This window comes from Durio zibethinus, chromosome 1 (assembly GCF_047325235.1).
Source record: "Durio zibethinus cultivar Kanyao isolate XHJ-2024 chromosome 1, ASM4732523v1, whole genome shotgun sequence".
Lineage (NCBI taxonomy): Eukaryota > Viridiplantae > Streptophyta > Magnoliopsida > Malvales > Malvaceae > Durio > Durio zibethinus.
In genome coordinates this window covers 38,566,500-38,592,468 of record NC_143162.1, presented here as the reverse complement: position 1 = coordinate 38,592,468, position 25,969 = coordinate 38,566,500, and the positions used below count along the sequence as shown (strand labels likewise).

Sequence of the window (25,969 nt, the reverse complement as noted above, 5' to 3'; positions counted from 1 at the left end):
TAAAAAATAAAAAATGCCAAAAAAGCAAAAAATTAAGGAGAACTAATAAACAACCACGTGGAAAACCCAACAAAGAATTAGAGAAAAAAAAAAAAAAAAAAAGAAGCCAAAAAGTGAAAACTTAAAGTCTTGTAACACCTCCAATGCAAAGTCTTGTAGATCATATTCTAACAACAATGTTTATTATTATAAAAACATGGTATTTAATCTCTAAACATTATGTTTCTAACATAGGGAATGCAGTAAACAAATTTTATATCTAACCTTTTATTCATTGTCAACCACGTTTGGAAAGAAAAAGACGTGGTTTGGGATAAATCATCAAAGATGTTTACAAGTTAATAAACATGGATTTCATACCCTAAATGCTACACTTCTAATGATCATAAATAATTTTTTTTTAATTTCACTAATTACTACATTCCTTACATCATAAATGCAATTTATATAAATTACAACGTGGCAAATCAAACTTAACACAATATGGATCAAATTATCGATTATATTTCAAAGATTAAAAATGCAATGTTTTTTACAAATAAAGAATAAAAAAATATTAAATTATAATCATTCACAACGTTTATCCCTAAATCAATTTTAAAAAGGTTACCGGTATAACTTTATTAACATAAAATTTATCATCTAAAATTTCGATCAACCTCTCTCTTATTCTAACTTAAGTTAAATAAAAAATTAATTAATTCCGCATTTTTTTAAGGTATGTTTACAAAATAAAAAAAATTATTGAAAAAATAAAAAACTAAAGAAAATTAAGAAACAATCACGTGGAACCCTAATAAAGAATAAAAAACTGTCAAAAAAGCAAAAACTCAAAAAAAAGAAAAAAACAGAAACCCCTAGTGAAAAGTTCTATTCTTAGTATATTTACAGAATTTATGTTATGGATTGTAGTTTTGTAAATGATGGGCCACCCGGATTGTGACGTCAGGCATGATTTTTCCTTGCCTAAAATATGTATGGCATCCGCTGCTTCGCTGGAAAAACTTTTTTTGGTTGAAAACATGAGAACGTGGAACGTATGTGGTACCATCTATATTCTAAGGCCATCAGTCTCTTCGACGTCGTCTCGTTTATAGAAAAACCGAAAAAGGATTTAGTAGCAGTATTTTATTTATTGTTGCAAAATCTCTCAAATTCGTTAATCATCTTGAATTCCCAGATAATATAAATTGCCAATCGCAGTTACCGCAGCAGGGGGCGAGCGATGGCATCGTCGTCTAGCTCATCAGTGGTGTCCATAAAACGATGGGACTCTTCCAGTTCCAGAGGGCGTAGAAGCATAGTTAGGGTTAACATTCCTGTTCCAGCCGCTTCTCTGCCTTTCACCCGTTTCCATCTCCCCCCGAGTCTAACCCCTGCAGCTGTCAGGTAAAGTCTTTTTTACTTTTAAATTCGAATTTAATTTGCATTGCCAAGTACTCCGCAATCACTAATCTGTGAATTTTTTTCACAACACTAATTTCTTTTTTAGTGGTATATTTATTATGTATAATTGTAGTTAATATTAGTAGTTTTCATGTATCAGATTTCTTAATTTAAGTAAAAATACTATCTCAATTCTCAAGTCAACGAACCCTTATCTAAAATTGGGATATTTTGGCGGATGAAGGTGGAAAGGTGAAGTTAGAAATAGAAATACTATTGGATTGGCGTTCCAGAATAAGAATAATAATAGTATTAGAAAGAAGAAGAGCGAACCCAAAGCACGGAAATGGAATCCCCCTGTCTCACACTCACAGCAGTTCAAACAGTGGATTCCCTACTGCTCCCACCTTAGCCGCAACTGCTACCAGAAGACAACTTCCTTTCCTCTCACAAGATCTGCGCCAACATTCTTTCTCGATAAATCTTGCTTTCCTCTCTCCATACACAAACTCAACACCGCTTCTGTAAGTATTTGTTACTTTTGCTGCTTTCAATTCCCTGAGTGTCATTTTACTCAATTCTTTAATCTTATTAATAATGATTTTCAGGGCAACCGTATTTGTGCTCCATGTGCTACTGTTGGTCCAGATGAACCACATGCAGCGAGTACTACCTGGCCAGATGGTCTTCTGGAGAAACAAGATTTTGATTCATTATATCCTCAATTACAAACAACTGAATTAGAGGGGTTTTTGTCTACCGAACTTCCTTCCCACCCAATGTTACATCGAGGACAATTGAAAAATGGCCTTCGCTACCTTATTTTGCCAAATAAAGTCCCACCAAACAGGTATAATACCCTCTCAACATTTGCAACCACATGTTTTTAAGGATATAAAATAATTTTGAGATGAATTCATACCCCATCTTGATTGGCATTTATTAGTGCATGAAACAATATTTATTTTCCCTTTCTTCTTGGGTGTTAAATCATTGAATACCATGAGCATAATTTTCAAGCTTTCTTCTCTTATTAGGCATAGACAGATTGTAATCACAATTCAGAATAATCTTGAGTTTCAAAATCAGCTTCTTTTACATTTTAACGGTTTTTATGATGTTAAAAGCATGATAATTGGCATGTGTTTAAATATCCAAAAACTTCAAATTTGACTATTGAATAATGTCATATTCTCTGTCTCTCTTGCATTTACATAATAATATTTTAAAACAACTTTAGGTTTGAAGCACATATGGAGGTTCATGTGGGATCAATTGATGAGGAAGATGATGAGCAAGGAATTGCACATATGATCGAACATGTCGCATTCCTTGGAAGCAAGAAACGTGAGAAACTTCTTGGTACCGGCGCTCGTTCAAATGCTTACACTGATTTCCTCCATACAGTTTTTCACATCCATTCACCAACTTGTACCAAGGTTTGTCCTTTTCCTTTTCTATATGTTTGCTCATCAACATTGGCTTTCTGATTCAATTGTATTGTCTTTGCTTGTCTCTTCCCTCAGGGATTTAAGATATTGTAATTTGCCACTCTTTGTATGTATATTTATTTAAGTCTTTGTCATGCGCTTTATCTTGGTTTATATTTCTAACGCCTGATTTTCTTCTCTCTGTTCTATAATTTCTTCTTTTGCCATGGGCCAACAGAAGAAGTTAAACAAATATAATATTTGCTTCAGCATAGCTATTTTACCTTTCTGCATTTGCCTGACAATCTGTGAAATGATTAATGGAAGAGCTATCTGATGATATTTTCAAACTGCATGTTGGTTGAAGGGGTTGGTTTATACGTACAATATGTTTTTTTTTTCTTTTTTTTTTTTAATATTTGATGGTGATTGGCTTGCTGTTACCAGGACTCTGATGAAGATTTGCTTCCACTTGTTCTGGATGCGTTGAATGAGGTATGAAACTCAGCTACATCAAAACCTTTTTTTGGAAGATAATTTGGCCAAATTGAATGATAAGGACTTAGAGCTTTTGTGATCACAGCTGGACTGGATTTCTTCTTCTCCCTTCCCATTTCCCACCCCACTCCCACCCTTCCCTAAAAAAATCTCTTAATGACACTGAAAACATGGCGGTTATCTTTTACATTTGATGCTTACAGATAGCTTTCCACCCAAAATTCCTTTCTTCTCGGGTTGAAAAGGAGAGGCGGGCTATACTTTCAGAATTACAGATGATGAATACAATAGAGTACCGTGTTGACTGTCAGGTGCTAATCAGGGTGCTGCTATGGTTTAGCTGCTTATTATTCCATGTTTTCTCAAATTTCTATATCTAGCATTATGTCTTTCTGTTGAATGCAGTTATTACAACATCTGCATTCTGAAAACAAGCTGAGCAAAAGATTTCCAATTGGATTAGAAGAGCAAATTAAGAAATGGGATGCAGATAAAATAAGAAAATTTCATGAACGGTGGTATTTCCCTGCTAATGCGACTTTGTACATTGTGGGGGACATTGATAATATCTCAGAGACAATTTACCAGATTGAAGTATGGCACAAGCTGTTTAGTTATTATTACTTGTGTCCTTTGTCTTAAGAAGCAGTATCCTGGTTCTTGACTGCAATCTTTTGATTCCATGCAGGCTGTTTTTGAACAAACTGGCCTTAAAAATCAGACAGCCTCACCACCTACTTCTAGTGCATTTGGTGCCATGGCTAAATTTCTCGTTCCCAAGCTCTCAGCTGGGTTTGCTGGAAGTTTATCTCATGAAAGTTCATTTAATTCTGCAGATCAATCTAAGATTGTTAAAAATGAAAGGCATGCTGTTCGTCCTCCTGTAAAGCACAATTGGTCTCTCCCTGGACATAATACAGACATGAAGCCTCCGCAGATATTTCAGCATGAGTTGCTTCAGAATTTTTCAATTAACATGTTCTGCAAGGTTTGGAAAATTTTGCTTGTTTTGTGAGTGTTTTTGTCTGTTTTTTTTATGTTAAAATCTTCATAGTATTCATTAGTAGTTGTATGGTGTTCTCCTAGTGCATTGTCATCACTTCATTTTTGTATGATAGTCTATCTTCTCCCTTATTAAATTGTATTGTTATCCATTCCCATTGACACTTGAACAACTAGACCTATTTCCTGGCATTTGTCTCAGATATTGTGTTGTGAATCTTCCTGCAGATTCCTGTGAACAAGGTCCGCACTTTTGGGGACCTGAGAAATGTTCTGATGAAAAGAATATTTTTGTCTTCCTTGCATTTTCGGATTAATACAAGATACAAGGTGTGCTGATTCTCCAAGCTCCTTTCACCCCTTCTAGTCTTTATTACCCAGAGAATTTGCCTTATTTTTTAAATGCCATGATATGGTTGATTAATTCTGAAATTACTCTTATCATGTCAGCTTTAAGTTGCCCAAGTAAAGCTTTGTTTAGTCCCAATTCGGCATGAAATTGCTATTCCCTATCTGCTTTTGCAACTGAGAACACATTCCATAAAGTCTGGATTTTCATCTCAATTTTTCTTTTTGGGCATCGTGTTTACAATTGCAATGAACTGTAACTCCAATCGTAATGCCAAATGGGCTCTTATTAACTGGTGGGGGTTATAAGGGAAGTATTAAGTACGCAGGGGGTGAATTACTAATTTTGAAGAAAGTTTTACTCAAAGGTTAAACAGTGTGGCAAATTACAGTGATTTTTTTTTTTCTGAAATCGGATCAAGTTAAGTTGCTTTATAAATCTATTTGTACTCTATTTTCTGCACTTTTTCTAGAATTTCAGCCTTTTGTTTCTCTTATCTTCTTTTGGAAGGCATTTTGAGTGGTGAATCATTAGCAGCTGATCACCTCCTAAAGCAATATAACATAAAAGTTGACTTGCCTGTTTTTTGTATTGCCACCCTCCACCCTTCCCACTTCCAAGTCAAGAACACATAAACTTTGCTTTTGAAAATTTTGGCTAATTTATGGAAGTTGCCAGAGTTCAAATCCACCGTTTACTTCAGTTGAATTGGACCATAGTGATTCAGGAAGGGAAGGATGCACTGTCACAACTCTTACAGTCACGGCAGAGCCCAAGAATTGGCAGAGTGCAATTAAGGTTGCTGTTCAGGAGGTTTGTGTTTCTTTATCATTCACAGTCTTCTATTTTCTTCTGTTGATCTTACCTGATTGCTTCATTGGTGAATGATGCAGTTGGGTAATCATTGTGATTCTCTTATTGGCTATGGGATAAATAACACAACCTTGTCCTCTTGTTACGTTCTACTTTTCCTTCTTTATTTGTTATTGTTGGGGTGATGCTAGATTATTATTTTGATGGATTCACATCAAATGGCTTTAAATCCTAATATATTTTGTTGGTCACAGGTTCGAAGGCTCAAGGAATTTGGTGTTACTAAGGGAGAATTGACTCGCTATATGGATGCACTGTTAAAAGATAGTGAACAGCTGGCAGCAATGATTGATAATGTGTCATCAGTTGACAATTTGGATTTTATTATGGAAAGTGATGCACTAGGCCATACAGTTATGGATCAGAGACAAGGACATGAGAGTTTGATGGCTGTTGCTGGAACAGTTACTCTTGATGAAGTAAGTTCACTGATAATAATTCTACTCTCTGGCAGTGGACTGCTCTTCATGCTTTCTATTCTCTACATTAACATTTCGATTTTTCTTTGTTTTAATAAGGAATATCTGCACTATATAGTTTAGCAGGGACAGATACAGGATTTGTGGTCAGTGGGGGCAAATATTTTAAGTTAATTTAGACAATTTTTCATTGAAATACAAATTAATATAAAAAAATTTTAAACAAGGTTAACACTTATGACAAATTTTTTTCTGTATATAAAAAAGCAATTTTTTTTTTTTTTTGTAATAGAAACAATATTGCATAGCTAAAATTAATTATATGGTTATTGACAAATATTGCATAAACACTATTATACTTTAGATAAATCATCTTTTGACACACATACATAATATGTGTGTGTGTATTAATTTAATAGAATTTTACTTATAGAATTCTTAAAGATGGATATAATATTTGAAAAAATAAAAATAAAAATCAATATGTCTTGTTTGATTATTTACTTTTAATGCAAATATATTTCATTTCTTATTCATTACAGAATAACAAATGCTACTTTCTTATATACAATGAAAAGAAGACTGAAAACATAATTCTCTGTTAGTTAAGGATGGTTTTTTATTTTTATTAATTCGTGCTTTATATGTTATCTATATGAATTCTAAAAGTGATTTACTTATGTATGTTTTTTCTTCAAAGTTTATATGTATGTATGTTTACTAGATAAATAATAAAAAGTTTTCTTATATGAGCCTTAATTTAGTGGGGGCAAAGCTTTAATATTTTAAAACTTTTGAGAGCTTTTTTTATAATAACATAGAGAATTTTAAGATTATAGTGGGGCTGCTCCCACTTCCTCCTATGTAGATCTGTCCTTGGTTGAGCGTATGATCTACGGCTGTGAAACTATTGTTGGTTGAAGTCTGGTGATAGGATATTTTGAAACAGTTAAGCAAAAAAGTTTACTGTCTTTGTGAAAATTGTTCATCTTCAACATATACTGACAAATTACACCATGGCTTTCAGTTATTATTGCCATTTGCCTGTGATGCCCTGGGCTTGTGTCTCCTTCATACCATGACAGAGCTAGTTGCTATGGTTTATAGATGTGGATTTTTCATGTAATACTAGTGCAATTAAACTGTTGTAACCTCCATTACGTGATTTAGCTTTTTACTTAGCACTTTATGTCACAATTTGACATTTTTATTAAAAAAAAAAAAAAGGTCCTTACAAACATTTTTTTTACCATTCTGTTTAGGTAAACTCTATTGGTGCACAGGTATTAGAATTTATCTCTGATTTTGGAAAACCTACTGCACCTCTTCCAGCAGCTGTTGTTGCATGTGTTCCAAAGAAAGTTCATGTTGATGGCATTGGTGAAACTGAATTTAAGATAACTTCAAGCGAGATAACGGCTGCTATAAAGTCAGGATTGGAAGAAACCATTGAAGCTGAGCCTGAGGTCTTCTTCTATATCTTTTTTAAGTGCCACTCTGAACTTTGTTTGCTTAGATTATCTTTGCAGAAGTTGTATATTCAAGTAACATTACTGCAAAGTGTTTTTTCTTTTCTGCAGCTTGAGGTGCCAAAAGAATTAATGTCTCCAGTGCAGTTGCAAGAGTTAAGGATGCAGCGGAGGCCTTCTTTTATCCCACTTAGTCCCGAAATAAATGTCGCAAAAGTTCAAGACAAGGAAACAGGGATCACTCAACGCCGTCTTTCTAATGGAATTCCTGTAAATTATAAGGTATGCCTTGCATATGTTGCTTTTAGTTACTGTTTGACCAATTAAAAAGGAATAATGGTTGTTTGTTGTTTAATAGTACCATCTGATATGAGTGGATTTGAGTATTTTGTATTTCCATGTAGTAGTTGTTTCCAGAAGATTAAGTCCTGGTCAGGCAAATAGATATTCAGTTTTTGCTTAATGTGTGTACATTGTTTGTGTGTTTTTAAATTTAATTGTTGAGATGTCTTATCCTTGGGTATTCATTAAATTTTCCTTTTTCCTTGACACTAATTTATTGTCAAGGCAGGTAGATTTTTGGACTGTTAAATTTAGACGATATTTATTTACGGATCTCAAATTCAGAATATGTATCTTTGCATAACTACCTCAACTAGTTACTATTTGATTGGCTGATGATATTTGGTATCCAATTATTCTGTTTTATGGATGTGTTAATCGTATTTAAAACCAATAATATGTGTCTGGTCAATTGGACATGTATTTCTCTCACAAGGGATTGTTTATAAATATATCCATATTAAACCTTTGTCCCTGTTTAGATTTCAAAAAATGAAGCCCGGGGAGGTGTAATGCGGCTCATAGTCGGCGGGGGACGAGCAGCTGAAACTTCTGATGCAAAAGGAGCTGTAATTCTAGGAGTCCGAACTCTCAGTGAGAGTGGTCGTGTTGGCAACTTTTCAAGGGAACAGGTCATTTTTATCCTGTTCTTATCACATCTTAAACAGATATTTTTTGAAAAACTGTGAGAATAATTATTTTCCTGGCTTTGTACCTTTCTTTGAGTTTAATTTAACCGGTTAAAATAATGGTTGACAGAAGAAAAAAAAAAAAGATGGAAATGCCATGATGATTAACTATGGCTATTTTGTTTCTTTTACTAAAATAAAAAGTTGAGGAAAACTGCCTATTGTTTGCCCTCGTCCTTTTTTGATGATCATATCTTTTATTCTCTCAGCTCTGTCAATAGTGACTAATTATAATTGGACTTGTAACCATTCTGATTGCTACTATTGGCATGCTGTTATAATCCCATTAAAAATTCTCAGCATTTTAATTCCGCTCCATTATGTATCTCATGTGTTTGATGTGATTCCCCAGGTAGAACTTTTTTGTGTGAATCACCTGATAAATTGCTCCTTGGAGTCTACTGAGGAATTCATTTCAATGGAGTTCCGTTTTACTCTGAGAGATAACGGGATGCATGCTGCTTTCCAGTTACTTCATATGGTGCTTGAGGTATCACCATGTTGATAATTATATCTATATACGCTCGATATTTCCTTTTTATTTACAAGTTATCTAGTGGTACAACAAATATTAATGCTGGGAAAGAGTCATCTCTTGTATGGAATACTTAATTTTCATCATAAAATTCAGATGTAATGATACTTACTGTCTTGTAATTATATGATGTTGGCTTCTAATTTGCAGCATAGTGTCTGGCTTGAAGATGCATTTGATAGAGCTAGACAATTGTATTTGTCGTACTACCGGTCCATTCCGAAGAGTTTGGAACGCTCAACTGCTCACAAACTCATGTTAGCAATGATGAATGGTGATGAGCGCTTTGTTGAACCTACTCCAAAATCATTACAAAATTTAACACTCAAATCTGTAAAAGATGCTGTGATGAATCAGTTTATTGGTGATAATATGGAGGTAAATATTTTCACTCTCAAATCTTTTTACTGAAGCTGATACTCAACATGAGAGTTCTTTTCGATCTAAATCTGTTTGTCTTCATCTTTCAGGTAAGTATTGTAGGGGACTTCTCAGAGGAGGAGATTGAGTCTTGTATTCTTGATTATCTGGGAACAGTTAGAGCATCAAGAGACGCTGAGAGAGAGCATGGATTTAGTCCAATCTTGTTTCGACCTTCTCCATCTGACTTGCAGTTTCAACAAGTGAGATCATTGCTGAACTTGTAGTTACATGTATTTGCGATATGTTGGAAACAAATGTCAGCAATTCATCTGTGCATTTACCCATGCAGCCCGTTTGGTTTCTTCTGAGAAGTTCTGAATTGTTTTATTCAACCTAATGTGTTTATTTTTTTTCAAATAGGTATTCTTGAAGGATACCGATGAAAGGGCATGTGCATATATTGCAGGCCCTGCACCAAATCGTTGGGGTTTTACCGTTGATGGAAAAGACCTATTGGAGTCAGTTGGTGATGTTCCAATTGCTGATGGTGAGTTCCCCAATGATGTGTAGAACTGAATATTATTTCTCCATCTCAAGTCTTTATCTCCCTGGACTGCTAGGGAGTGCAAAGTTGCTTAGTCTCCAATCTTAATACTAATATATGAATGGTTAGAAGGTTTGAAGAGTTTCTAACTTCAAAGCTATGCAATCAACCTGGCTGTTGAGTGGATGAAAATGTAGGATGTATGACTTGTAATAGCCCACCAGCCACCAAACAATGGATATGGATGTGAATTATGAGACCCATAAAAGGTTTCTAGTCAATCACTACTAACAACTTGAGCTCAGCCTTTGGAGGTTAACATGGTTTAGGCTTTATAAGTTGCTAGGTCAATGGTGGTTGAACTGGTGGCGTTAAGTCAGTGTTATAAGAGTTGCTTTGTCTTTCCCTTCCTCTCATCTCCAATGTTTTGGGTTTCCTCGTGAGTCAGAAGGGTGTTCATTTAGGTATGAGCAGATGGATCTGTCTATATAGCAGAACATGAGTTAAATAATTTTTAAATGAAAAAAAAATTATATATGATATATTTTCAAATAAATTATCTGTGATATTTATGTAAAATGAGGTGTATTTTCCTTGAAATTTAAACTAATGTTCTTTTCATATCTTATGGCTCAATTGCTTTGCAGATGCACAACCCGATTCTGAGGGAAAAGATGTTCAGAAGGATCTGCGAAGAGAGCTTCGCGGCCATCCACTTTTCTTTGGTATAACAATGGGGCTTCTGGCTGAGGTTATAAATTCTAGGTAATTCTTCTTAGCCAACTGCATGTAGTGAGCAAGTGAAGCAGAATTAATCCAAAATGCATTTGTTAGTTGCTGCCAAGTGTTCAACTCTAGGTTTTTCAGCAACTTGTTCCTTGTTTCGCTGTTAGATGACACAAGTCCTGAACTGTGAAATTACAATCAGGAGTTTTAGGCTTGTTCCTCCTGCAGCTATTAGTTCAAATTTTTGTTCATCTTCTAAGAGTTTAACATTTTTACCCCTTTTGAGAGTATCCTTTACAGATTCATATATGTTTTTGGCAATTACCTGATGCAAATTGTCCCATACGTGACACAGGCTTTTTACAACAGTCCGGGATTCTCTTGGATTAACATATGATGTATCATTTGAATTGAACCTCTTTGATCGACTTAAGCTTGGATGGTATGTGATATCTGTAACATCAACTCCAAGCAAGGTGGGTGGTCAATCAAGATACATCTGCATTCTTTTGTTGTTTTCTGGTTCTTATTATTATTTGTCTCTTTGACATCATCAATTTTTGGCTGATTAACTTCCAGGTATATAAAGCTGTTGATGCTTGCAAGAACGTTCTTAGAGGTTTGCATACCAACAAGATTGCCCCACGGGAACTGGATAGGGTAGTTCTTATACAACTATTACATGTTTTTTTATGTTACCATGTAATTTAAATTGGTGTGCAAGTATGTGGTTCAGGTGAAAAAAAGCATAATTTACAGAAGCTAGTTTTCAATTGTTGAAGTTTATAAATGCAATCCTTACATCTGCAGGCAAAGCGGACACTTTTAATGAGACATGAAGCAGAAATTAAGTCAAATGCCTATTGGCTTGGATTGTTGGCTCACTTACAAGCTTCCTCTGTTCCAAGAAAGGTGCATTGAAATCTGATGGTTCAGTCTTTACATTGTGTTATTATAGTCTTATTTTTCAATACATCATTCTTTTTTATGTTTGAAACTTACTTTAGTGTGAAACAGATATACCAAAATTTGTCACTTCTACTTTTTTGTTTAATTTCTTATTACTAGTCTCATGGTAATTAATTCCCTATTTCTTTATTTGGAATTCAGGGCATTTCATGCGTCAAAGAGCTTACTTCTCTATATGAGGCTGCTTCTATCGAAGACATCTACCTTGCTTATGACCAGCTGAAGGTGGATGAAGATTCTTTATATTCGTGTATTGGGATTGCAGGGGCTCATGCTGGTGAAGGCACTGTGGGTGAGGGCATACCTTGATGTTCTTTAGCATTTTATTAGTACTGTTTAACTGCCTTTTTAGTGAACCTGATCAATCTGAAAACTGTGGTCAATGTCTAAACCAATCAACTTGATTGATACCACATGTGCACGGATCATAACAAGCAATATAGAATGAGTAGAGTATCATTTTAACAGAGATTGTAAATGGAGTTAATACTAAGTACCGAAATTAAAACACTCTAATTATATTTAGACAAATAAAAAATAAGCAATTAACTATATTACTATGCAAACCAAAAATTTAATAACTAAGCCAAACTAATCAAATGCAGTAACCAAATTAATCTAAACATGCAAACCAATTAAAGCAACAACTACCTAAAATTAATTGAAACCAAAAGCTAGAAATTAATAATCAAAACAGTAAAAGAATTACTATGTAAAATGGAAAATTTAAACTATTCAGAAATGTAGAAACAGAGTTTAAATATGATGCAGTAAATTTAAACCTAATGCAATAGTTAAACAGTATATGCATAAATAAATTAAACAACTAATGCAGTAACTAAATGTAAAACAGAATTTAAAAGTTTGTATGGTAAAACAAAAAATAAACTAGTGCAGAAATTTAAAGCTGTAAATTAAACAATAACAGAATGCAGTTAACTTTTGAAAACTGAAAACTAAAACTTAAATTCTAATTAAAAACTAGAAACTAGAATTTTTAATGAAGATTATCAACTTGAATTGAAGCAGAAAATTTTGCAAGAACAGTAATTGAAGTCAAAACTTAAAGAGTTCGAACAAGTAATTAAAGAACTTAAAACTAGAATTAAAAATTAACAAACTGAACTTGAAAATTAAATTGCAGAAGCAAAACTGTTTAAAGAAAACTTAAAGCAGTTAAAGAAAATCTAAAGAGCAATGAAAGAAAATATAAGATTAAGGACTGGTCTGTCACCCCAAGTCCATGATTTTCCCTAATACCTAAGTTAGCTATTTGTAGAAAAAGATTACATAGAAACCCTAAAGGGACAAGTAGGGAGTTGTGGCAGCCTTTAACTTGAATCGAGAAGAGACTTGTTCTCCTTTAAACTGTCTCAAACAGCTCTCAAAGTCAAGACCTTGAGCTGCTTGCAACCTTCTTTTTTTGGAAAAAAGTCTTGTACAGTTAAGTCTTAATGCTGCTTAAAGAATCTTGAATGTTGCAGCTGCTTAACTCTTCTTGAACTTTAAATCTCTTAAATTGAAGAATGGTATGTGGTTAGGTTTTTTTCAAGAGAAAGTAATGTCTTGAAATTACTTTTAAACTCTTGGCAACCTTCTAACTTCAACTAGGATTAGGCCTTGCATCTTTTAAGCGCTTCTTGGACTAGGATTAGGATTTCTTGAATAAAAGAGAATTGGGTGGCCCATTTTGTTAACAGCCTGCCAAACTTTACCCTTATAGTATTTTGGGCTCTGTTTGGACCACCTCTTTGATTGGGCTTGTCTTAGACACCGAATTGGGCTTATCTTGCTACTTGGGTTTCATACTTCTTCTTTAGTGTCGCCCATACCTGTCTACCTCATGCAATCCTACTCTAGTTAGGAATACCAAGTCAACCTAGGAAAACCTTCCCCGGTCAGCTTCACCAATTAGATCTATTAGTCAAGGTAGGAATTCCAAGTTAAAACGGGATATCCTAGTCAAACTAGGAATCCAAGTAAAAAATGGGAAATCCTTCTTCAAGTAGGAAAACTAATGGCAAATTGATTTTTTCCAATTTAAGAATTGGTCAAGAAATCTCCAAAATTAACAAGAATTCCTTTTTCTCAAGATTACCTACACATCATCAAATTAAGCATTTTAGGAGTAAAAAGCATCTTATTTTACCAAAAACTAAGCAAAATTCTTTTATTTAAGCATTGAAAACAAGTTTAAATAACTCTGTTTTATAGAGTTATCACAACTAGTTTCTGGAAACTTGATAGGAAGCATAGACACAGACACGAGACACAGGTATGAGACAAAATGGATATCGTGATATGAAAATATTTAAAGTTAGGACATGGAAACAGGGAATACAATAACATAAAAATATGTTATATATTTATATTTAATATATAATTTGATTAGTTTTTAATAAAGATATAGACAATATGCACAACAATTTCTCAAAATATATAAATTTCACTTAAAAAACATTTTGTTATCACAATTTCTTAAGTTAGTTTTATACTAAACCCAAACCACAAACTTTAAGGCTCTTTTTGTTTTTTGTTACTTGTCTTTTCTTTTCTTTACTTTTCTCTTCATTATTTATTTTTTGCTATTTTCTTTTTATTCATTTTTACAAGAAAAGCAAATAGCAAATAGCAAAAACATGAAACAAACGAAGCCTTAATTATTTTAAGTTTTAAGGACTATGTCTTTATCCTGGTTTCTTAGAAGAGGTTTGTTTTCTCTTATAAATTTCTGTGCAGCTTCCTTAGAAGAGGAGGAATCAAATGAAGGCTTTCAGGGAGTTATTCCTGTTGGGCGTGGTTTATCTACTATGACAAGGCCAACAACATGAACCTCTTTGATGCCATTTGCTGTTGGTGAAAAGGTGCGAAGCTGAAGGTTGGTTTAAAACACACCAGGAAGTCTCTTCTTATCGTCGTTCAGCATCCCATTTCCTCCTCTTAATAGGTATGCAGTTCAGACTTATTTCTTAATTTGCCAGCTTCTAGTTTGGTGGAAGTGTTCAGGATTATTTGAAGGGCAAAGCAACAAAGTCGTAGCAAATCTATCAATCATGGAGATGCTATGTCAATGTCACACTAAATACAATCTGTTGAAAAGCCAGATTCATGGCATTACATGATTTTGATACTAATATATACTTGTGTTCAGTGGGAATTTCAGAGATAGTATTCAGTGCATGGTATAAAAATGTGGTTTTTGGCAATTTTGGCTGAATTAAGCGCAATTAAATGGTGCTCCTTGTCCTCCTTTTAACCTCTTTTTTAAATGGAAATTGATTGAATTTGATGTGCCTTATTTTAAAGCTCTTTTTGCACTGAAGCCCCCTCTTTCACATTGCCGTTTTATACAAGAATTATTTGGTGTGGCTTTCTGCTTGCAATACAGTGACTCGTATACTACATACTGATTTACAGTTTCAATCATTGACGCGAGTTCCGCCAATTTGTTAATTATGGGATGTTGTTATACGCTTCTTTGTCTTGTTATTGTTGATTATACGCTACTTTTCAACGTTGGTGAGTTAAATTGGATTATCAGGCCAACTTATTTCTGTTCATAAATAAGAATGGTAATAGGCTGAAGTAGGATTTGGAAAACATGGTTTTGGCTAAATTGAATGTATCATTTCTGCTCATATCTAATATGGCGGTGAGAATCAAGTGTGCTGACCTACCTGTGATCTTAGAAGTAGGAAATGGTGCATGCAGGATGGGGTTATCTCCTTTTTAAGGCCAGAAATGGGGACTTTTATATTAAGTTTTTTAGTCTTATAATAAAGTCAGTAAGAAATAACTGTTAGATTTATATAGTTAAATATCAATTATCGGTTAAATTTTAAAGTTGAGAAGGGTAAAACTTATTTATCAGACAATGAAATTAAAGAACAAATTTTATAAAATTTTATACACAATTTAAATAATTTTTATTGTTTATTTTATTACATATTTATGAAATTTCTTAAAAATAAAAATAATAATTAAAAATATTCTTGTTTTTTAAAAATTTTAATGTAATTGGTATCTTCTAAAATAGTTAAAAAGTATTATAAAATAAAAAAAATAATTCTAAAGAAATTAAAAAATATTAACATAAAAGAAAATAATTAATCTAAAAGAATTTATATTTAAAATAAAATAACATAATTATTAACATAATAGATGAGAAAAATAATAAAATTTATGCTAATTTATGTAAAATAAGTTAAAAGTATGTAACATGCTAAAAAATGAATTATGAAAAATCTTAAACATAATTAAATAAGAAAAAAGCATTAGAAGAATTATTTAACATAAATAATTAAGTTAATAATGAGAATTTAAATTAATAATTTTTCTTATAAATATATAAAAAAAATAGTTAAAATACTTTCAAGGATAAAAAAATATATAAAAGAAATAATATTTTAGAATTAAAAATTAATAAAAAATTTAATAACGTAAGTAGGTAAAAGGAACTATAAAAATTATATCATTTGTTATAAAATATATTAGAAGTATTATAATATATAAGAAAAAGTTATGACAATTTTAAACATAATAAAATGTAAAAACAATCATGAAAAAATATTATTAAAATTTAAATAATTAAATTAATAATGTAAAATTTTAATTAATTATTATTCCTCTAAATATATAAAAATATTTAATAAATAAAAAAATAGATAACATATATAGGTGAGAAGAAACGTAACATCCGTATCATTTGACGTAAAATATGTAAGAAATGTAATAACATATTAAGAAAAAATTATGATAATTTTAAACTTATTGAAAAGTAAGAATAAACGTAAAAATACATTATTGTAATGTAAATAATTATGATGATAATATAAAATTTTGATTAATTGTTTTGTATGTATCATTTGATATGAAATGGATAAAAAATATTGTAATATATTAAAAAATAGCTATTATAATTCTAAATATAATTAAATGTAAGAACAATCATAAAAAGAAATCATTGTAATGTAAATAATTAAGTTGTCAATTTAAATTTTTAATTATTTATTTTTTAAACATATAAGAAAAATAACTAAAACTTAAAAATATATTAGTGCCATAAACAAGTTAAATGAAATATAAAAATGTGAGAATTATCGTAAAATTGGTATCATTTGATATAAAATATATTAAAAGTGTTATAATATTTTAAGAGAGAGTTGTAATAACTCTAAATGTAATGAAGGTAAGAATAAACATAAAAAAATATTATTGTAACGTAAATAATGAAGTTGACAATATAAAAGAATTATTATCTTAAACTCAAAGAATAATTCTAAATAATTAATAAGTGTTAATGTAAAAAAGTAAAAAAAAAATCATAAAACTAGTATCATTTGACGTAAAATAATTTAAAAGTATCGTAACATACTAACAAAGAGTTATGATAATTATAAACGTAGTGAAAAATAACAACATACATAAAAAAATATTATTGTAATAAAAATAATTAAGTTGGTAATGTAAAAGAAATATTATTACAAATAAAAAATAATTTTAAACAAAAAAATAAAAGTTAATGTAAAAAATTGAAAATAGTCATAAAATTAGTATTATTTGACGTAAAATAGTTATAAGTATATTACACCTTAATAAAATATTGTAATAATTCTAAACGTAATAAAAAATAATAACAAATGTAAAAAAAGGATTATTAAAATGTAAATAATTAAATTGGTAATGAAAAAAATTAGTATTATAAATAAAAAATAATCTTACACTAAAAAATAAATGTTAACTTAAAAGATAAGAATAATCATAAAATTGATATATTTTAGCGTAAAATATGTTAAAAATGTCATAACACTTTAAGAAAAAAGTTTTAATAATTTTAAACGTATTAAAAGATAAAAAGAAGCGTAAAAGATATTATTATAAAATAATAATTAAGTTGACAATATAAAAAAAATTAATTATAAATAAAAAATAACTCTAAGCAAAAAAAAAATGTTAATGTAAAAAAGTGAGAGTAAGTATAAAATTGGAATAATTTGGAATAAAGTATATTAGAAATGTTGTAACATAAAAAGGTAAGAATAGTTATAAAATTGGTGTCACTTTGGTATAAAATTGAATTATAATTGTCGTAACTCCATAAAAAAGAGTTGTGAAAATTTTAAACGTAATAAAAGATAATGATAAACGTAAAAAAAAAAATATATTATTACAACATAAAAATTAAGTAGGCAATATAAAATAACTATTATTACAAACAAAATAATAATTTTAAATTGAAAGTTAAGAGTTAATACAAAATAGTGAGAATAATCGTAAAATTTGTATTATTTAATGTAAAATAGTTAGAAGTATCGTTACACTTTAAAAAAAAAAATTATAATAATTCTAAACGCAATGAAAAATAACAACAAACATAAAAAGATATTATTAAAACGTACTAAATTGATAGCGTAAAAAAATTAGTATTATAAATAAAAAATAATTTAATTAAAAAATATGTGTTTACGTAAAAATGTGAGAATAATCGTAAAATTAATATCATTTGACGTAAAATATATTAGAAGTATCGTAATACCTTAAAAAAAATTGTGATAATTTTAAACATAATAAAATATAATAATAAGTGTAATAAATTTCATTGTAACGTAAATATAAATTGATAACATAAAAAAATTATTATTATAAATAAAAAATAATTCTAAACAAAAATATATGTGAAAATAATTGAAAAATTGAAATCATTTGGTGTAAAATATATTACAATGTTATGGCATAAAAAGATAAGAATAATCGTAAAATTAGTGTCATTTGACGTAAAATAGATTAAAAGTGTCCTAACAGCTTAATAAAAAGTTATGATAATTTTAAACATAATAAAAAATAAGAACAAGTATAAAAAATAATATTATAACTTAAATAATATTTTTGGCAATGTAAAAGAATTATTATTATACATAAATAATAATTATAAACCAAAAAATAAGTGTTAATATAAAAAAATGAAAGTAATCGTAAAATTGATATCATTTGAAGTAAAATTATTATAAATATCGTAATACCTTTAAGAAAAAGTTATGATATTCTTAAACGTAATGAAAGATAATAATAAGTGCAAAAAAATATCATTATAACATAAATAATTAAGTTTATAGTGTAAAAAAATTATTATTACAGATAAAAAATAATTTAAACAAAAAAAAAGAGTTAACATAAGATGGTGAGAATAATCATAAAATTGATATTATTTTACGTAAAGTTGTTTGAAATATCGTTGCACCTTAACAAAAAAATTGTAATAATTTTAAATGTAATGAAAAGTAACAACAAATGTAAAAAGATATTATTGAAATGTAATAAATTTGTAAGGTAAAAAAATTAATATTACAAACAAAAATAATTCTAAATAAAAAAATAAGTATTCAAGTAAAAAAGTGAGAATAATCATAAATTTGATATAATTTGACATAAAACATATTTGAAGTGTCGTAATACTTATGAAAAAATTATGATAATTTTTAATATAATAAAATGTAAGAACAAATGTAACTGATATTATTGTAACGTAAATAATTAAATTGACAACATAAAAAATTATTATTATAAATAAAAAATAATTCTAAATCTAAAAATAAGTGTTAACATAAAAATGTGAGAATAATCGTAAAATTAGTATAATTTACATTTTAATTTGTATAATTTAATATAAAAATGTGTTAAAAGTCTCGTAAGTAAAAATGTGATAGTAGTCATAAAATTAATATCATGTGGTATAAAATAGGTTAAAACTATTATAATACCCTAAAAAAAAGTTGTAATAATTCTAAACGTAATGAAATATAGGAATAAGCATTTAATGTAAATAATTAAATTGATAATATAAAATAATTATTATTATAAATAAAAAATAATTCAATCAAAAAATAAGTGTTTACGTAAAAATGTGAGAATAATCATAAAATTTATATCATTTAGCATAAAATGTATTAGAAGTGTTGTAACACCTTAAGAAAAAAGTTGTGATAACTCTAAATATAATAAAATATAAAGATAAGTGTCAAAACATATTATTATAACGTAAATAATTAAATTGGCAAAGTAAAAAATTATTATTATAAATAAAAAAATTTTCAAAAAAAAAAAGTGTTAAAGTAATAAAGTAAAAAAACGTAAAAATAATTGTAAAATTGATATCATTTGACGTCATAATACCTTAAAAAAAAGTTACAATAATTCTAAATGAAACAAAAAGTAAGAACAAGTGTAACAAAAAATTAAAATAATTAATTAACTTGACAATGTAAAAAAATTGATATTTTTAAATTAAAAGAATTCTAAATAAAAAAGTTGTTAATAAAAAAAATGAAAATAATTGTAAAATTCATATCATTAGATGTAAAATGAGTTTGAAATGTTTTATCTTCAAAAAAATTTTAATAATTCTAAATGTAATGATAAAAAAAGTATAAAAATATATTATTAAACGTAATTAATTAAGTTGATTTTGTATAATAAATTGATATTAGAAAGTTAAAAAATATATTATTTTTATTTATTAAATTAATAAATTAAATAAAATTATGTATATATTTTTTAATGTTTACCTGTTAATCTAAAATTTTTTTCTTAATTATATTATTCTTATAATTTATCATGATAAATCATGAGATATCATGATATCTCATTATCTTAAACTAAGATCGCAATCTTATTGTAGACAAATCCGGCCAGAAGTTCCACTAAGATATCTATGTCATTGAAGAAGCAAAATCTGTTCAGAGAAGACTATTTTTCTTGCAAGTGAAGCCGATTGTCTTTAAAGGCTCCAAATTTTGGGAGTCAGAATCGGCGAACATCTCTGGTTGGGCATTCCAATGGCTTGTCTAGTTATTAGGAAATTAAAGGCAGTTTGGTAGTAGCAATTTTTTGCAATAATATTTGGGAGTTAACATTTCAAATTTGATGTCATTTTAAAAAACGCGTGTTCGTTTCTAATCTTTAAATTTTTGCTCTCCTGTCTTATCACATTATAGTACACAGATATGAATCCAAACATGAATATAATATACTAAGCCACGCCCTCCTCCAACCCCTAATTACAAACCTACCCGCAAGGCCGCACTTAAAACCAAAATGATCCAAACAAGGATTTAACTCCATTCCCCCACTCTGGAATTCCCTTCCCCGCTTCCACACACACAGAGAGGCCCGGGCCTTCTGTCTTTTGCCTCGTGACAATTAATTAAAGGCCATAGCCAACGAAGTTCCTAGAAGCAGCATTCAACAGTCCTAATGATGTGTTCTAAAATAGAATTCACTCTAGTAAAATTGCATTTTACAAAAGCAAAATAACATATAAAATTACATGCATCACATATGTGAGTTATAGTGAAGCAGGAAGCTAGGTCACAGATAACAGAACACACTCATAGTGAGGGAGATCTGGTCCCACACCTAACTGCGAGATGGACAACAAAGTAGAGTAACAGCTGGTTAGATCACAAGTTAACATCATTCCACCTATCGTAAAGAACCATTAACACAAGTTATAGCAAGAGAAAACTGCAGTTTACTACATAGGGAAGCAGCTAATGCCTTGTTTCTAGATTTGGTTCTTAGTCGTGGCATGAAAAATCTCCTTTGCCTTCTCTTAAGCTTCTTCCTCTCCTATAGTCAATCTCTGCATCAGAACTTGACAAGCCCAGATGATATTTCCTGCTCCTTGATGAACCCTTCTTCAAAAACACATCCTCTTCATCAGTCAGGGTATGGTTGACAGGAGTACTTAATCCAGTGACATCAATCACCTGCCTCATTGATTTGAGATCTGCATCATATAAGGAGAGAACCTTATTGATTTTCAGGCAACAAGCCACAATAACATAGATGGATGAGAATCCTATTAAGATGGATTAGACACATTTTAGAGAAATATAGTCCTGAAGCAGTTCAGGTGCTCTAGAACTTAAATTTTCTTGAGTAATGGCTTTTTTGATTCATCACGGCCTCCAATTCTATCACAATGTTATTCATGCCTATTGTCTATTACTCCTTTCACTGTGAAAGTTCAGAATATGCACCTTTAAGTTTAATTGTGCACGCATGTCTTACCAGATAATTTTAACCTAGCATAGGGTAAAGTAGGAAAACCAATACCACAAATTATCACTCAGAAATTCTTCAAAGCAGTTGATCTTATTGGATGCATAGATTTTCCCTTAAGAAATTACACTGGATGCACAAAACATTAATTACCACTCGTGCTATCTTCTTGAGAGAAATGAAGCATAGAGTCATTCAGATAGCATGATCAAAAGAGAAGCATAAAAGAAGTAAAGAAAACTTAACCTTCATAATCTTTACCACACTGTTCGAGGGATTTCAAAAGAACAAAAAATAAAAACAATGATACACACTATTAGAAATCTCCTGCATTAATTTAAGTATAAAACATGGTTAAAAACTTTCAGTGTTGTAAAATTATCTCATTATTCTCATTTAGAAACTTAATTTCACTTTCCTTCACTTCTCACATAACATTTCTCTCCTTTTCTTTTCTTTTTCATCAATACAAGATACCATTAACTGAAATCTTTACTGCATGAGGTGGAAAAACTGAAAGTAGACAAAATTTACAAGATATAATCTACGTCATATTTATCATTTAGAAATTACGCAATAGATGATATTCTGGATGATTAGAAGGTTAATGTTGAAGTTACGAAGGATGTTTCAGTTTCTTTAAAATTTCCTCCCCATGATTTCTTGACAACTGACAACTGAAACCGACAGAGTAATAATGCATTTCAGATCAAGTAGAGGACACTTCACCTTCATATCCATTGCATGACACTTGCGCATCATGGTGTACAACCCAATTGACAAGATCAGGTTTTGATTTCCGTTTCTTCTCAGCCAGCAAGTTTTCCAGTATTCTATCTGTCTTTGCCCCTTCGCCACTCGATGCAAGGTCCATACTTACTTCAAAAGTGGGTTTATCTGTAGGAAAAGGTGTCATGCTAAACGAGTCCTCTGTAACATCAGTAATCTCCACATATTGAGTAGTAGTGATTATTTCGTCTGCACTAAATCCAAAGGAAGCTCTGTAAGCTTCAAGTTCTTCCACATCTTGCTTAGGACATTTACTCTGCCTATTCTGATGCCCACTGGAACTGGTAGGATAAACATCTGAATCCTTGGAAACACTTAATCTACCACCAGCATGAGGAAGTGGATTATGATCCAGATAGAATTGTGCAAATGTAGCAGGACAGAAGAAATTTGTATCTTGAGACCCTATGGAGGAACCAGTTACATCATGCCCAAATAGCCCGCCAGAACCAATCTTTGAATGTTTGCCATTCTGAGGAGAAATTGAAGGATCCCACTGCAGACGAAACTCCCGTTCAGTAAAGGATAATGACAAACAATCACCTGAGGTCCTAGAGATTGGTGAGATGAGGCTACTGGCAGGACTCCCGGGGTAAAGTGAATATGTAGATTGAAGATCATTTGCAGCATTATAATTATTCTTATCAGCACTTTTAAGATCTGCAGAAGATGTCAAGAACCGCGCAAAAGGGACATCGGGTGAAGAGGGGGTAGTCACGTGGGCCAACTCGGGAGGGGGAGTGAATGGAGCAGTAGAAGGCTCAGTTGTAAAGGTTGAGAAAACAGGAGGAGAAACTAATTGTGTTTCATGGGCATATGGTCCAGTGGCAAACATTGTGCTTGATGGCCCTCCTGGTGAGTTAGCTGATAATGACAAAAAGCAACTTGGTGATTGAGCTGTTGAAGGGAGTGCAGAATTTGTAAAGGATGCAGGAGAAGAAGGAGGTGCTAGAAGTGAGGGAGCTAATGTAGTAGCCTGGTTGGTCAACCCAACAGCCTGAGGACCATTTGGCTGGGTAGCTGATACATTGCCCTCAGGAATACGAGATGCAGGTACAATGCGCTTACCACCTTTCTGTGTACCAAAACAGGAAAATGCCCCCCAACATCCTCCCCATCTCTTTCGCTAACAACAAGATTAAACATTGCAAGTTTCAGTCAGATCACTTAGTAGAAAGGAAATCTGAAATTAAACAAATTAAAACCAGTAATCCTCAAGATATAATTTCCAATTAGTAAGATGATTAAGCTTTCTCATAATTTCCACAAAGCCAGATTAATTCTGAAACACATAAATGAGCACTAAATAGTACATATATCTCTAGAGCTACTGCAACATTAAAAGCCAGTGAAGATGACAAATACCCAGATTCTTCAGAATCAATCAAGAAGTAATAATTTGCTCAGGAAATAACATTTTTATAACATGCACAAGAAAGCACCATTCAAGCATAAATGTATAATGCGTACATGTCATAAACAAACAGATCACATACCGATTTTTTTGTAGATGTATGTGTTAAAAAATTTTCCATATACAGACACATCTCACATAAACACACGTGCAGAAAGAGAGGGAGTAAATGATTACAGAAATGAGAGACCAACGGTGTGTCCTGTTAACTTAGCGTGTGCGGGTAAACGTAAAGATAATAATATTACGAAAGTGTAATGATAATCCAAACCCACGTATTTCCATCTAATAACTACAGGGTTGTGGAAAAACAGAATAGGAATTTTATATAAAAGAAAATGAACGTCAAGAAGAATGCAGCCCTAAACTTAGGCATGGTTAAGCAGTGCCGTTACAAAATTTGGAATGCTGTACTTCCAAGTTGGCGCTGTTGTTAGGGTCAGATTGACTACTGGAGTTGAGATGCTGTTAGATGTTGGGATTTTAAGATCGTTTGTGTAGGTGGGCTGACTAGCAGCGAATGGATAGAAAATTTGAGAAAAGGTTTGAAACTGCAGAACAAGTAAAGAAAGGGAAATGAAAAGACAGATAAGGTGAATCAAGTTCAAGGGAAATGATCTCAAGTGGTATTAAATAGAAGAAGACAAAAATTCTTTGGTAAACAGAATCGAACAAGCAAAGTTCTCAGGAGGAAGTAGTTGGATCTATAGATGAAGACTTGAAGAGCGCAATAAGCTAAGTACATATATATAAAAAAAAAGAAAAAAGAAAGCAATTAAAAATCTGATGACTGATGTTGAAACTTGAAATTGACAAGTCAACAAAACACACCAAGAAATCCAGCATCTCATCGGAGCTAATGCTTGGTCAGACGGGCCCAGCTCAGATCAATTCTTTCTTCTTCATCTTCTCTTGTCTAATTGGTTTATTATTTTTTTAAAGAAAAAAAAGAAAAAGAAAAAGAAAAACAACACCACCATATAACAACTCACAAGCAAATCTGACCATTTTAGCAGTAGCGAAAAATGAAAAAAAATCAGATCTGAGACAAAATGGAAGGCAAAAGGAACAGATCTAAAGAATGAGGTGAAGTAAAAAATGTACCCGTTCTAGCTGAGGGAACCTGTTCTGCTCGGAGCCCATGGTGGCCGTTTCTTTCTTTCCGAATTAGGAAGATTTGTATATACACATAAAAAATAATATGAGAAAGTTAAATGAACAGACGAAGAAGTTTGAGGAAGCCAAATCCAGCATTCATGACATTTATTTCACAACATTTGGACAAGACGGAGGAGCATATATCGATAATTAATCTATTACTTACAAGTATTACTCCGTATCGTAGTAGTTAGTTAGTAACTTAGTGTAACTGTGTATGAAGAAATGCGGTTTTGTCTTTGACACTTATAAGCTGTCGCTAGTCGCCATTGTAAAAACCTCCGTGACCTGCGATTGTGATTTGTTAAGCTCAACCACTTCTCTCTCTCTACTAATTCTCAGGACACGAGAGGACCAAGAGAAACAGAAACATCGACAATAATAATACCACTATCAATCAATACCATCATTAAATAATTAAATAATATTCGATACTATTACTATCAGTTATTGTAATACAATTACAATTAATGCAATTAATTAATTATCGCACTTATCCACTCGTAAGGACAAGGAAAGATAAGGAATGTAGAATAGAGGAGATTGCGATTTGGGAGTGCGGGAGCCGAAAGGACAAGGAAAGACAAATACAAAGCCAAAGCCCAAAAGGCATTCAATTGATCTAAAAAGAAATTTAGAAGGAGGGTATCGATTCCGTTGATCAGGAATTTTATTTGTAGACAACTTTTTAAAATTTTAAAATAAAATTATTTTAGTGGTAAATAAAAACTACAATTTTTAAAAAAATAGAAGAGGTGAAATTTGTACAATTTTTAGTTTTTAATAAGATACAAATATTTATTTTGTGTTTTCAAGTAATTTTTTTTAATAAAAAATTATTTAACTTTTTTATTTTTTACGTAATTAGTAATATTTATATATTTTTAAAAATATATAACATCGATATTGTATTTTTTTCAATTTTTTTATTATTCCATTTTTAATATTATAATTA

General features: G+C 30.9%; 2 protein-coding genes across 7 annotated transcripts; one reads left to right on the top strand and one right to left on the bottom strand.

The window, feature by feature from the left end:
- Nucleotides 1-1,084: 1,084 nt before the first annotated feature.
- Nucleotides 1,085-14,811, top strand: LOC111312950 (stromal processing peptidase, chloroplastic-like). 4 transcript variants are annotated; one of them, XM_089741779.1, is made up of 25 exons: nucleotides 1,085-1,389; nucleotides 1,631-1,910; nucleotides 1,995-2,236; nucleotides 2,627-2,825; nucleotides 3,264-3,311; nucleotides 3,518-3,625; nucleotides 3,720-3,908; nucleotides 4,003-4,066; nucleotides 4,151-4,302; nucleotides 4,545-4,646; nucleotides 5,344-5,478; nucleotides 5,733-5,957; nucleotides 7,220-7,423; nucleotides 7,538-7,708; nucleotides 8,251-8,400; nucleotides 8,810-8,947; nucleotides 9,143-9,370; nucleotides 9,463-9,615; nucleotides 9,776-9,902; nucleotides 10,547-10,664; nucleotides 10,981-11,101; nucleotides 11,205-11,285; nucleotides 11,436-11,537; nucleotides 11,736-11,882; nucleotides 14,334-14,811. In XM_089741779.1, exons 1-25 carry the CDS (start codon nucleotides 1,226-1,228, stop codon nucleotides 14,340-14,342), a joined length of 3,657 nt encoding a protein of 1,218 aa, XP_089597905.1. In that variant the 5' UTR covers nucleotides 1,085-1,225; the 3' UTR covers nucleotides 14,343-14,811. The 4 variants fall into 4 exon arrangements, with proteins under 4 accessions (XP_089597905.1, XP_089597899.1, XP_089597902.1 ...); XM_089741773.1 differs by having other exon boundaries at nucleotides 11,736-11,886; XM_089741776.1 differs by having other exon boundaries at nucleotides 4,003-4,302.
- A 6,058-nt stretch (nucleotides 14,812-20,869) lies between these two features.
- On the bottom strand, nucleotides 20,870-25,661 carry LOC111312949 (uncharacterized protein At1g76660-like). 3 transcript variants are annotated; one of them, XM_089741770.1, is made up of 4 exons: nucleotides 24,961-25,379; nucleotides 24,688-24,772; nucleotides 22,383-23,568; nucleotides 20,870-21,378 (listed from the first exon to the last, which is right to left on the bottom strand). In XM_089741770.1, the coding sequence occupies exons 2-4, from the start codon at nucleotides 24,700-24,702 to the stop codon at nucleotides 21,167-21,169; spliced, it is 1,413 nt and encodes a 470-aa protein (XP_089597896.1). In that variant the 5' UTR covers nucleotides 24,703-24,772; nucleotides 24,961-25,379; the 3' UTR covers nucleotides 20,870-21,166. The 3 variants fall into 3 exon arrangements, with proteins under 3 accessions (XP_089597896.1, XP_022769476.1, XP_022769473.1); XM_022913741.2 differs by lacking the exon at nucleotides 24,688-24,772 and having other exon boundaries at nucleotides 22,383-23,306; nucleotides 23,511-23,568; nucleotides 24,961-25,148; XM_022913738.2 differs by lacking the exon at nucleotides 24,688-24,772 and having other exon boundaries at nucleotides 24,961-25,661.
- Nucleotides 25,662-25,969: the final 308 nt, after the last annotated feature.